General features: G+C 34.6%; 1 protein-coding gene across 1 annotated transcript in view; it reads left to right on the forward strand.

The window, feature by feature from the left end:
* CycB (Cyclin B) overlaps nt 1-13,319 on the forward strand; it is a 75,052-nt gene extending 61,733 nt beyond the window's left edge. The window contains exons 7-8 of the mRNA XM_090377218.1: nt 3,959-4,210; nt 13,170-13,319. Of these exons, the coding sequence (XP_090233344.1) occupies nt 3,959-4,210; nt 13,170-13,271 (354 nt within the window). The 3' untranslated portion in view covers nt 13,272-13,319. The remainder of the gene's footprint in view (nt 1-3,958; nt 4,211-13,169) is intronic.
* The last annotated feature ends 1,063 nt before the right edge of the window (nt 13,320-14,382 follow it).

The following is a 14,382-nucleotide window of genomic DNA, read 5'->3' on the forward strand; positions in this document are numbered from 1 at the left end:
ATTTTAACAAGTTCTTTTTTTGAAAGTTTCGGCTCTGTAATCTGCATTTGCAGCTTCTCCCTGGATTTTAAATCTATTCAACCAGCCCTTACTAGTTTTAAATGGTTCCACATTTTTTTTTAGGTGAGTTTTCTTCAGATCATCATATTGGCTAATCTCTTTCTCTCTCTTTTTTTTTATAATATTTAACTTAACTGAATTCTGCATTGGATATTATCTTCAGTAAAATTAGTCTCTCCATTTCAATCCTAATAGCTGGCCTAGCCCTAGTTGCTTGCAGTGGAACAGCTATCTTTCCTGCTGCTAAAATTTATTTTTTTCTATAATTGTTCTTACAGTTAAACTTGAGAGTCCTAAATTATGGCACACATCCGCTTGTCTTTGACCAGAATCGATTTGCTTCAAAACGTCTAATTTAATTTTCAAATTCAGTAGTTGTCTTACATTTATAGTCTTCGTACTGCACTCAGATGTTGTTGCTTTTTCCTTCTTATCGGTCATTATTAACTCTTCGAAAATGTAAATGCGTTGGTTGCATTAATTACGATACAATGTTCAAGTAAACTGTTAGTTTCGCACGATGTCTAATACGGTACTGAGTGATGACTAGACTTCGGACAAATGCATATAACGCAAATATTACGAGCAGTATACTTCATCATTTTTTAAAATGATGATCTCGGAACTACGTAACAAGTCATTGTACTGCAATTAAATTAGCGTGCGAGAAATTCTCAAGTCGGCGTGGGAAACATTTTAATGCCATTTTGCTATTCATTTTCAAGCTATAGACTCCAAATGAAACGATTTCGTTAAATATGCCAAAAATGCAATCTGTAGAAGAGCGTTATAGTGATCTGTGACAGCATTCTAGTCAGATACGGGTTATAATATAAGAACAGCGTAAAGCGAACCGCGTTATAACAGGGGCCTGCTGTACTGCTCATCTCAGATGCCCAAATAATTCGCTGTATTTTTCCTTTTTACTTGTGCATATGTCTGTTCTGATATTCCCTGTCAGACATGGCAATTTGGAATCTCCTCTCTTTGATCTTCTCTGGCTTAATCTCTCTACCTCATTGTGTCAAATTCATCTGTTGTCTTACTGTTCTCCCAACTCCACTAATCACTTGGGGCTCTTTGACTTCCTCTCTTTGCAACTTTACTTTCTCCAGTCCAACTTTCCTAACAGTGAGGTAATTTTCATTGGTGATTTTAATGTTCACAACTCCAGCTGGCTTCCGTTTTCTAGTAACACGGACCCAGCTGTTCGAGATGCTGAGGCTTTTGCAATTACTAATGACCTTGCACACATTGTTCATTTACCTACAAGAATACTGGACAATCCTAATCATACAGCCAACATGCTTGATCTTTTTCTCACAAACAACCCTTCTAAGTACACAGTCGAAGTGAGAGGTCCTTTAGGCACTTCAGATCACAACTTGGTAATTGTCTGTTCTCCAATGGTGCCTTTATCTCTTGGCTATTCCCAACCTCGTGTTGTTTGGCATTAAAAGAATGCAAAATGGGATGACCTGCGAGATTTTTTCCTTCTTTCCCTTGGTCGGATTACTGTTTCAAAACTTCTGATGTCAACGTTTGCTCAGATCATGTCAGTGTAATTATTCTTGCAGAGATGGAATCCTTTATCCCACACTTCACTTTAAAATCTTGTCCTTTATCTAAACCTTGGTTTTCTAATAAATGTGTTAAAGCTGTTCAAGAGAAGAATGTTGCATATCATAATTGGCTTTTTTCTAATTCTTCAGTTTCATTTTCTGCCTACACCGAAGATTGTAACAATTGTAAAGCAGTTATTAATCAGTTTGAATTGGCTAAGAGTAGAAAACTTGCTTCTTGCCAAAGCTGTTGGCTGCAACTTTTGCCCACCTCTGTCCAAACCAGATGGTTCTGTTGTCACTTCAGCCAAGGATAAAGTTGACCTGCTAGCATCCCATTTTTCTTCCACCTCTGTATTAATGATCTTGGTAAAACACCTCCCACCATTCCCAACACGCTCCATTCAATGCCGCCTGTGGTCTTCCGTCAAAAGGATGTCAGAAGGATTTTGACGAATCTTGATGCTAAGAAAGCTCCAGGTCCCGATGGTATTTCTCAACTTGTTCTGAAAACCTGTGCTCCTGAACTTACTCCTATTCTTTGCCACCTTTTTTCACTTTCTTATTCCAAAGGTGTTTTTCCTTCTGCTTGGAAATTTGCTCATATCCAGCCAGTTCCTAAAAAGGGTGACAAATCCCTCCTATCGAATTGTCGTCAGATTGCAATTACTTCTACTCTTTCTAAAGTAGTGGAGAAATCAATTAACTGCCAACCCTTAAACTACCTAGAAACCTTCTGTCTGATCAACAATCGCCAGTATGGATTCCGTCAGTGTCGATCCACTGGTGATATTCTGGCTTATGCTACCCATTTATGGACTAATTCAATGGAAAGGTCCGGTGAAACACAAGTAGTTGCTCTTGACATCTCAAAGGCTTTCAATCGTGTTTGGCATAAAGGTCTTCTAAACAAGCTTCCATCTTATGGTTTGCCAACTGTTTTTAGTAATTGGTTATCCAGTTTTCTTTCTGATCGCTCACTGAGGGTGATGGTAGATCTCTCTCTGTCTTCTAACTTCTCCACTAATGCCGGGTTCAGTTCTTTCCCCCACTCTTTTCCTCTTGTATATTAATGACCTTCTTCCATTGACTGGAAATCCTATCCATAGTTTTGCCGATGATAGCACATTGCATTCCACTTTCCATTTTGAGAAACGTTGTCCTGCTCAATCAGCTTCAACTTCTTGAAAAGCCACTACCAATTCCTTAAATGCCGATCTTCAGGTAATTCTCCAGTGGGGCAAAGACAACTTAGTTGATTTCAACCCTTCTAAAACTCAGTCTTGTCTTATATCTCGCAAAAAGGATTCTTCTGCTCCTATGCTTATTTTTAGTGACACTCTGATTTCTAGGCAAAATGATATCTCTTTTGGGATTACCCTGACTTCTAATTTCTCTTGGCACAAGCACATTACAAATATTGCTTCCTCTGCAACTAAGAAACTTGGTTTTCTCTTTTGCTCTTGGCATTACTTTTCTTCCAAACAGCTACTCACTCTGTATAAATTGCAAATCTGCCCTGCCATGGAATATTGTTCCCACATCTGGGGTGGTGCCCCCAAAACCTCTCAGGCTTCTTGATTCCATTCAGAAGAGGGTAGTTAGGTTAATTAATGATTCATCTCTAACAGAGTCTCTCCACTTGCTTTCTCATAGACTTACTGTTTCTGTTGCATGCCTCTTCTACAGATACTTCCATGGACACAGTTCTTCCGAATTGTCTTCTATAATTGTACACAGTTGCCCCGATATTGAGCTATCAATAGATAGCTTTATCTATATTACAAATTTTGAAAAATTTGATTAAATCCTGCAAGCATCTAAGTCACTCTTTTGTGTGGACTCTTATAGACAAATGCAATCATGAGTGCTGGGTTGCTGTCTCCATATTTCCAAATTATAAAATATCTTTTTTGTAAATGTGCCAGATCTTAAAGAATTGTGGATTTTAGTTTACTGTAATTTTTATCTTTTTAATAGCTAAACTTTGCAAAAGTGTTTTGGTTGCTAAAATACTTATCTTTAATAAAGATTTAATTATACTCAAATTTTGAGAAAAATTGTTGATAACATTAACATAAACATTTTAAATCTAAGTTTGTGGAAGCATTAATTATATGAAACTTCTGCATTTCTCTGAAGAACAAATTAAGCCCATATTTATGAAAAACACTTAATTCACATTTTTCAGTGGTGGGGGGAAACTCCAATTATAATTGACTTTGGATGACTTATTCTTTCATTTTCTTTTGATTATAACAAAGTGAAATGAAAGCAGTGTTTATTTTCATATAATTTCCTTAATTTTATTTATTTTATTTTTTTTTTTTATTTAGGTTGATGCTACTGTTCATACACTGGCCAAATATTTAATGGAGCTAACCCTTCCAGAGTATGAATTTGCTCATTACTATCCATCTCAATTAGCTGCTGCTGCTATTTGTTTAGCATTAAAGATAAAAGATAATCACCCTTGGAATGAAACTTTGGCTTTCTATAGCCATTACAAGGAATCTGAATTAAATTCAGTTATGAGTCAAATCTGTCAGATTCTGTTAAATGTAGATAGACCTGATTATAAACATAAGGTAAGTTGCTTACAGATATATTAGTTATGGGAACCTCAAATATGAAACTTAATTGAAACCTGTAATACTCAATACCATACATAGATTAAGGGGATTGAGAAGACAGAAGATACCTTTGATGTTGGTCTTCTTTTGTATATTGATTGTAATTATTATTAAATGAAGGAGATCCTTCTGTTAAACAGAAGGGATAAAGGAAGATAAGTTTGAAGATGACAAACAGTGGATGCCAGCTAACCCATCCACTTTAAAGTAGTTTGGAAGAAGGTTTAAGGATGCTAATTCAAATGAACAGTATATAGGGAGATATCTGGAGAGAAGGCATACAGCAGAAACTAAACATCTGATGGAGTTGTGTAATATCATTAAACTTGCCTTTCTAGTTTGTTTTTTTTTTCATTTAAGTAAATGAGTTAAAAGGTTCACTAAATACCAGCCAAGATGTGGGAACAGTATTTTGTGATAGAGCAGATTTATAATTTTTAGAGTTTGAAACTCTTTAGAAAAGAAATGCCTTTTAGTACCTAGTCTTCTCAGTGCAGTGGAAACAATATTTTTGTGCCAGGAAGGTCAGGTGCTTATCCCTAGTGAAAATGTCCATGAATCTGAAAGTTATTGAAGATGAGTATGGAGTGGCACTCTTTTGTGTGGAAATGAGATTTAGGATTAAAGTTACTTTTTTCCTCCTCTAGTAATGAATTTATCTAAGTTTAAGAAATTTCATGGTGTATATACAAGACAGTAGCTAACTGTTTTATATTCAACTGAATTATGGATAGGATTTCCAGAAGACCCCAAGCAGTCTACTTCTAGTGTTGGGTAGACTACTTGAGGCTTCCGAAACTTTATGGAGAAGGAAGATTCAGCCATTCTTGATTTGGTATTTTATGTCTTAAGACAAATCTGTAAGAAATCACTTGTAAATATTTAACCAGGTTGTTAATAATGAAAATGTTTTGGTTGTTTATTATAATATCACTTGCACACTGCAGCTGTCTGAGATAGTGTTATGTGCTGTCTTAGTACATCACCTGATTTTATTGCTGCCAGAGCTTACAAAAGCTTTGCAAGCAATGAGTATGCTCACAGTGAGTTCCCTGTAAGAATGTGAACAGCAAACATTTTAAAAAGCCTTTTATTGTATATCTCCTAAAATCTAAGCTGGAAACTGCAACCAATGATTTGAGGGTATATCTCACATATAGGCAATTTTTTGCAAGAAATATCTTGCACATAACCAGAAATAGCTAGTGTGTGTGTGTGTTCTAGGATTGTCTTGGGCACCTATCTGACTAAGGTGTCACATGGGCCAGATGCTCCACAGTAACTCCTTCAGAATATCAATTTTTCTCTGACCATACTCTTATTATGTATCCATGAAAAAAGCAGATATAGGTTTTTCCTATTTAACTTCTAATGGGAAAGCTTGGAAAAAGGAGATGTAATATTGTCTAGCATATATTTTTCTGAAGTTAACTTTTTATCCTAGCTGTTTAAAAATTTGATCATGCCTGTGAGATATGATCAAAACTTGGGAATGACTTTGTACCTTGAAATTGTGGCATTATAGCAAGTTTTTGCAACATGTTTGACACCTAGACATAATGTATGAATTTCTCATTTATCTTCAGTTAGTCTGAATTAACATGTGTTGAATAGGTTTTTTGTTTCATTGCACTTGAAAATGAGTGATTTCATTGAGCAGTCAATTTGCATCTAGTTACCCTTTAACTTTAAAAAAACCATGATGTGATCAGAAACAATCAATGTTTAACTGCAGAGTTGCTAGTGAAAATGGTATTTCTTATGGAACATGTCAATCATTTTAACCCAAGATTTGGGAATGCAACATATTTCAGCCAAGTTTGTCTCATTATTATTATTGATTCTGGAGTGGCAAGTTCTTGCATGTTAGGATCTTTAACCTGCTGGTGCCAACAACTTTTTCTTCCATCATTACTAGTGAAATTGTGGCTATATATAGTCACAACTTGCCACCAGTAGTGATGGAAGATTCCATATATTCACTGTATATCCAGAGTAAAATTGCAGTTTTTTGTGATTGGATATAAGTTAGTAGCCATAAATTATATCATTAGAAATTTTCTCCTAAAACAAGCAATTATAATTTAAATAATTGCCCCTGTAGTCTTCAGTTTGTTATAAATTGACATAAAATGACTATGCATCTTATTAAAATAGAAACTAAACTTATTTACAAATAATCACAGAAATACACTGCAGGCTATGAATGACTAATATTTGAAATTAACATTATCTAATAAGTTGTGAAAAAAATATACTGGCAACAAACAGATGGTTGAGCCATTAGGTCTTCTATAACAGCTATTAGTATTTTATTGGCCTGCTTAGTTCATGGTACCAGATATGAATAATGGTTTCTTGCAATGTTATCTTGCCTGATTGCTTTTCTGCAGCAAGTTTCTGTCCCATAAAACTCCAGTAATTTTCATTTGGGTTCAGATCTGAACTATTTCCTAGCCATGATAAGAATTGGATATTAGTCTTGCATGAACTTAATCTAAAGATTAAAACAACTGTGTTTGAAACAAGTTAAAATTAGCATGCTATAAATTGTATTAATGATTAGGTAATGATGTACTAACCTTACTTGTAATGTAGACAGGTACAGTCATACTAAGGTGCTCCGTAGCCAGGTGGGAAGGAGCAGCAGTGTGTAGCACACGCTTCTTGATTAGACCGGGGTTCGAGCCAGTCGCCACCAAATACGGAGGATGCGGAAAGGTCAGGGAATGACCACCGCATATCCCAGAGCAATATGGCCTTAGTTGCTAATGCTCCTAAAAACCAAATAACAAACAAACAGTCATACTAGAAAATTGTTCCTTGAAAGAGATCTCTGATGGTAGTCTTTTCTACTTTAATTTTTGTGGAGTAATCACCATTAACAGTACAGCTTACAAAATATTTTAGCCACTCCTTTTCTTATGCAATCCTGAACAATCTTGCTCAGTGGGAACTTCATTGTTGATTGACTACAGTTAGGTTGATAAGCTTTGTTTGATATATGCCAAATGTAACATTAATGTGACCCAATCTCTGGTGATTAAACTGGGAGAATATTACAGAATCCTGTTGCTCGGTTATATAATTAGCACGCTCTTTGGCCCAGTTATTTATTTATTTTTTTTCCCTCATGGATTTTAGCTCAAGGTTGATATGCTTTCATACCACTCATCACAAATATTATTCATTGGGCATTTCTTCTGTCACTTGCATTAACCCCAGTATGTTCCTTTCACACAGATTTTAGGTCTGTGGAACTTGCATGGTGATCCAGAGCATAATGTCTAAATTCTATCGTGTGCTGCAGTACTCAGTCCATTTCCACATTTTTCTTTTGACATTTGTGGTCTCAACTTTAAGTAATCTTGACACAGAATGGCTATGGCTAACTTTTGCAGCTGTATGTCAACTAGAAAAACCCTATATATTAGGACCAATAATGACTTTTCTTAGTTGGAGTTAATTGAATGTGCCGACCGGGCTAGCCGAGTGGGTAAAGTACCTGCCCGGCAACCCAAAGGTCGCGGGTTCGATTCCCGCCTCGGGCTTGGATCAAAGTACTGCAAAAACCTTGGGAGGTGCAATATGGCCACAGAAGCCGATGCGCCAACAACTACCAAATCAAAAAAAAAAAAAAAATAATAAAAAATAATTGAATGTATGCCATACCACTGCTGAATAGGAAGTGAGGCCAAATAGCAATAAGTGGATGATTTTATAACAAGATGCAATACCACTAGTATCACAGGATGTATCTTGGTTATGTTATTTTGGAGCATTAGCAACTAAGGCCATATTTCTCCAGGGATATGCGGTGGTCATTCCCTGACCTTTCTGCATCCTCCATATTTGGTGATCACGGGCTTGAACCCCGGTCTAATCAAGACGCATGTGCTATGCACTGCTGCTTCTGGCTACGGAGGTGCCAGTGTTTTGGTGACATAACTTTACCTAGAGGGAGTTATTAAAGAAATAAACCTTAAGAGGGTGATAATTTGTGGCCACCACTGTAATATAATACATGAGAGATTGGTATATGCACCAGAGACCATAGTTTTTTTTTTTTTTTTTTTTTCCTTCCTACTTCAGTAAATTTGTTACGTTGTATTGTGTGAAGTCCTTTTACACACTTATTTCCTTGTGTGTGAGGCTTGGCCATTCCTCTAGTTTGGAATTACACCAAACTAGAGGAATATCAAACCAGTTGTTATTGCACCAATAAATGATGTTATTGGTACAATAATAACTGGGGTTATAATGTACCAAGAAAAATCTTTCTTAAAAAGAAAGAGGATAGTTGAAAATAAAGTATTTGTCCAATTTTTTTGTTGTAAGGCTGCCAGAACTGCACATGCAGTTTGTTCAATGATATAAAACTTTTCAGTAGAAATAGTTGCAGACCAGATGTGAGAATTTTTTTTCAGTAAAACATTAGATACTGGGACAAAGCTTACATAAATTCAGAGGGATTTCATAAATATTCAAATTATATGAAATGGGACTGGCCCTTCTGGTTATGTAATATTTTTATATAACTGGGTCCTTGTATCATTTTACTGGTATTACCAACTTTGAGGATGACTGACAAACCACTGGAACTAATTTTTGCTAGTTTATTTTAATCACTAGTAAAATTTACTAATTAAATTAAATAACTAGTAAAATTTCACTAGTAAAGTTTGTAATATACAAAGCTTTGTATATTACAAACTTTGCTTTGTATATATCTGCAATCAGGTAATGATTTTTAGTTTATTTCTAATGTGTGTAGTGAGTGCTAGTTGCTTTGCTCATACTGTGATCTCTATAATCTTATTTTCTATTATCAACTTTTTCTTTCTTTTTGGCAGTAGTCTGGTATAAGCAGTGAATGATTCAGCTTTTCTGTTTCTATTGTTATGCATTAGGGCCTCAGCAATGTGATTTTTATTGCTTTGGTGGGCTGGAATTTTCATTTGTCTGTCTGTCTGTTGCAGTAATTTGTATTATATTCAAAATGCAGTATTGTTCATGGCTGTCTCCAGGGGCCCTCTGACAAGATTGGGTGCAGTGTTCATTCTGTTTTATTTACCCTATATCTGTTTTTTATTGTGGTCATTTTAATATCATTAATATATAATTTAATATCATTATTAATATCACTGAATATCATTTTAATGATATTCAGTGGCAGCTCATAACTGTTTGGGGTCTTAAAGTTACATTAAATTGCCTTGTAGACATACACAGTAATAACAATAATCAAGTTAAAAATACTAAAAAATGTTAACTAGACATTTACCATTAACAGACTTTAACTTTTATTTAAAAACAAATCCATTCTTCAGTTTTTATTTGTTGAAAAATAGATTAACTTTTTCATTTAAGTTTGGTACACTGTTGAAAGCATTGCTTGAGCCTTTCCTAATTCATAGTGCTTAATGTTTTTATTCTTTTTTATGTCAAATGGCAGTGTTTAGGCTCAGAAGTAGTCGTTGGAATGGTCAAAAGAACTTGGTTTTGTAAGTTCACCAAGAACTTCAGCCAGATTATTTTCTGATATAAATTTCAGCAAGTCAGTTAATTTGCAATAATTGTGTAGATCATGTCTGCTATAGAAAACTTCTAATTCCATTAGAAGTCTTTCAGTCATGGGATATGATATGCTTCAGTAGTCTCCCCCATACCTCTTCCATGGGCATTTTTGTACGAAAAATAAAGTTCTTGTTAAACAATTTAGCAGCAATTAATTGCTTTATAAAAGAATCTCTCACCTATGTCAACACTTATAGTTGCATACTTCCTTTGCTTCAATCATGAGTGTTTTTGAAGGATTCTCACAGTACATTTGATTCCTGATTTTTAGAATGGCATTCTTAGTTTCCTATATATTCATGTATTTTAAGTGCCTAAGTTTCTCGATTTGCATTTGATTATAAATAACTTCCATGTGAGGCATTATCTGATAGAAAAGCTCTAACCAGAACCTCATTCATTACTCAAGATGTGCAAAATTCCAGTTGCTTCTGAAATCATCTTATCTGCATTTGCTCTCACTTGTAATTCCTTTTTAAAAAGGAATTACAAGTGACAGTATGCACTTTTTTAAGGATTCAAAATTTTCATAAATGCTGTTCATGGTGCATATATTGAAGTTCCATCTTGTACGGGAAGGTCAGGCAATACAGATGCCTTCTGTGAACAGATACTGTGGTGATCTCAAGAAAAATGTATCGACATGAGTTTCAAAAAGAATATTCTTGAATCTTGGGTACTACTTGCTGCATCATCAGATTCAGTTGGCGTGCATAGCAGTGAATAAAATGTGCATTTTTGCACTTCTATTTTAGCCAGAACTCTCCTTTCATCACGCTTGTGCTGTAAAATGTCTGAGCAACCAATTTGAGTATTTCCTTTGAGGATTATGTCTAACTGATTTAGAATGCATTTCGATATTCTGTCTGCTGTTGTGTTTTCCAGAGTGAAAAAGGTCTCCATTCAGTTCATATCTCAGAACAGTTACCATTTGTATATGTTCTGAAACATCTGTTGTCATCAGCCATGACAGCTACAAATGAAGCTTCTTTAATTTCTTTATTTTATCCCAGCATATTTGCAACAAACAGTCAAGAATATTTTGCTAGCAGGGACAGGAAGATGGTTATTTCATTATACAAGGCAATGGTCAGGCCACACCTAGAATACTTGGTACAGGTCTGGAGGCCTCATTTTAGGAAGGATGTAGAGTTGCTAGTGAGTACAAAGGGCAACATGATTGGTGAGGTGAACAAAGGGGTGCTCTTACCAGGAAAGGCTTAAGTTCTGCAAATTACAGTGCCTGGAGAGTAGGTACCTGCAAAGTGATCTGATTGAGGTGTATAAGGCCTTGAATAGGTTGAGCAAGCTGAATGCCTCTTCAGATTAAGAACTTGAGGGGGCACAATCTCAAATTGAAGAAAGATAGTTGTAGAATATGTGTGGAAATTTGCCTTTAGCCAACAGGTAGTTGATTGGAACAGACTTCCATCTTTTATGGAAGTTGATAGCCTAAATAAACTTAAGGCTGAGCTGGACAGGCATTTGGAATGGAGGGGTGAAATGGGAGGTTTTTTACTGATGCTGTATAATATAAGCTTGCTTTCTTGCATCATATGCCTCTGCTAATGCTAATATCATTCTGAATAGTTTTTGAAATGCCTTTAAATGATGCATTACTTTCTAAATGGTTCTTTAAATTGGAATCTAATGTACAGGTGAAATTTATTAATCCTCTTAATTCTCCTGGATTTTTAGAATAGTCTTTTTCATCATGTCTACGTAAAGGAATTTCAAACTCTCCACAATTTAATGTAATCTTATTTTAGATAATACCTCTCCAATTTTGGTAAATTTTCTGTTATGTTTGCTGATCAAAAGTCTGTAGGCCTCACTAATCTGTTTAATATTTTCACTTCCTAAAAGCGGTAGTGAAATCACATTAATGTTTCTTCGAATTCATGTTAGTTTTTTTTTTCTTTCATTCTGTTTGTTTGTAAAGCCACTTTTTGTCCATGTTAACTCACCTCCGAACAGTAAATATGGAAAACAAAATGCATTTTTAATTTCACAAAGCCAACTTTTCCTTTGGTACCATTCAGTTTTAAACTGTGAATATTACTTATTCTCTGCTGAGAAATTTGGATCTTTGGTGTGGGTGGCCTTTTTTAATTGCATTTTTGTCTCGGAGAGAACTGTGAAAAACTAAGTTGCTGAAGTTTTATTTATGGTCACACTACTTACTTCATGGGGAAGCATGGAGGCCATGATTGAATCAAATTTCACAAAATAGTGTCATAGAAATGTTTTACTTGCATATCACCTCATAATATAACTTCAAGTTCAAGCTCAATTTGCAATTAAGCTGTAATTACACTGAATGTTGAGTATTGACTTAACACTGATGGGAATTCTGACGAATAACAAAATGACACTAGTGACTACACACCCATCATGGTCAAAGACAATCTGCACTGCGTGCTTTACAGTGACTTATTTGTTTCACCTATAAAAAATGTATATTGGCAAGCTGCCAATGGCAACCAACAGATAATCACTGGAATGCAAAATGTGTCACTGCCTGGTGCATAGTAAGGCCTACGGTTAATTAAACTTCAAAGTTGGAAATTATTTTCTACTATATGCTGGTCCTGCTAATAAAAATATTTATTGCATTGCATTTTTCTTCACGATTTTATAACTCTGTTCACTGTATATCTAGATTTAAATAGTTGGGGGTACTGCAGTGCCAATGAATGCTGCCCCTGGTGATATTTCATATTTTTTTGGCCTCTACATGATCAAGTCAGTGCTGGCCTAAATATTTATTAGCTAATTTTGGCTATATTTGTGTTATACTTAATTTTTTTTTTTTTTTTAAATTTTACACATTTCTACCATGTCTTCCATTTCCACCAGTCTTCATTATTTGTTTCTTTGCTCATTTTCTGCATTTTATATATATATATATATTTATATATATATATAATTTTATTTTTTTTTTTTCTCCTCAAACTAGTAAGTTTGAATGAAAGATTAGTCAAGCGCAAACTATAAATAAAAGGTAAAGCAATTTGGGTACAAGCATATAGAAGAAATAGGGGTTAAGCCTTGCTTGAATAAGATTTACCTTTGGAGGCCCTATGGACCCTATCAGATTGATTTGAACCATGGAAATTTTTCAGAAATCAGAGTAAATTGTTTAATATTCATAAAGACGTGTGGATGATGGCTGTATTTAATTTGAAAGAATTGGTCTGGAGAATTTAAATAGCTAGTTAGGTGAATTTTACTTTCTAAACATCTAAATTTTAGAATAATCAGAATTCAATTTGAGGGTTAATTAATCAATGCTGATAAAAATCAACTTTTTTTAAAGTGAACTTTATTTTTATAGTGTGTAAAGAACAAATACTCCAGCAGCAGGTTTATGAGAATTGCTCTTATACCGGAGTTGAAATCTCGTGTTGTTAGAAAGCTTGTGGACAGTATCAACTAAGACATTTGCTGTTTGTCATCAAAAGACCATCAGTTGGTGTGTGTGTGTGTGTGTGCACATGTGTAATTATGAGACATTTTTTGTTTATCTTAAGCTTCTGATTTTATTTGTAAGTTAGCTAGGGCCTGTGATCTTAAAACATTTGGCAATGCCCTATGCTTGATCTAAATTTACCACTTTACTGTAGCTCATTTTAATCAGGAATGTTAATTAGATTCATGTAAATAAATGCATATTAACTATAAACTCTTGTCATTTTTACTTTTTAATCTACAGTCTGACCAGATTGTTGTAAATTTGAAAAATAAAATGTTTTAATTTTTTTTTTTTGTTGAGGCATGTTATCTTTGCTCTAAATACATTTCTTTCTTGTTACAATTTTTCAAATTGCACTTGACTAGCAGCCTATTTGGAACACCATGGATATAAGTAATTGTATTTTCATTGGAAATCATTTCAGTGGAAGTATTTTCCAGTGAAAAGGAAATAAGCTGATGTGTAGGATTGTCAGCTTATTTCCCAAACAGACTAATTGGCATCTGAAATACTAATTCACAGATGACTGATGGTCTTATATCCTAAATTACTTTGTTGCTAATCCACAATTTATGTGGGGGGATGCAATGTTAGAAATTGTAGTACTTAGGGAAGTACTCTATATGAAAATTCTTAAATTTAAACCTGTTAAATTTCCTTTCTTTACCAGAAAAATTGGTTGGAAGATGGCTAAGTCAAGCAGTGCTTTTTTTCAGCATCAATAATTAATTCTTTACAGAATTTGAGGTGGGAATTTAGAACTAATAAACTTTGGCTTTAAAACTAATTTCTACTGAGGAAGGGACTGAATGAAGTCCCTTCCTCAGTAGAAATAAATTGAAAATGTGATTAGTTCAATCACATTAAGTTATAGTGAACAAATTAATTCTATACACATCTATTGAAGTTGTAATCTTCTTGATTGAGGACTTACTATTACTGAGTCCTCAAGTGAAAACTACCTTTGAGTAAAATTTCCATGTGGTTCTGGGATAAAATGAGTTATGACTACATACTAATTTTGAGGTTCTTGTATTAAGAACTTTGACACTTGACTTATTTTAAGAAATTGTGC

Source organism: Mastigoproctus giganteus, chromosome 7, assembly GCF_048544385.1.
Source record: "Mastigoproctus giganteus isolate SK-2022 chromosome 7, ASM4854438v1, whole genome shotgun sequence".
NCBI classification, from domain to species: domain Eukaryota; kingdom Metazoa; phylum Arthropoda; class Arachnida; order Uropygi; family Thelyphonidae; genus Mastigoproctus; species Mastigoproctus giganteus.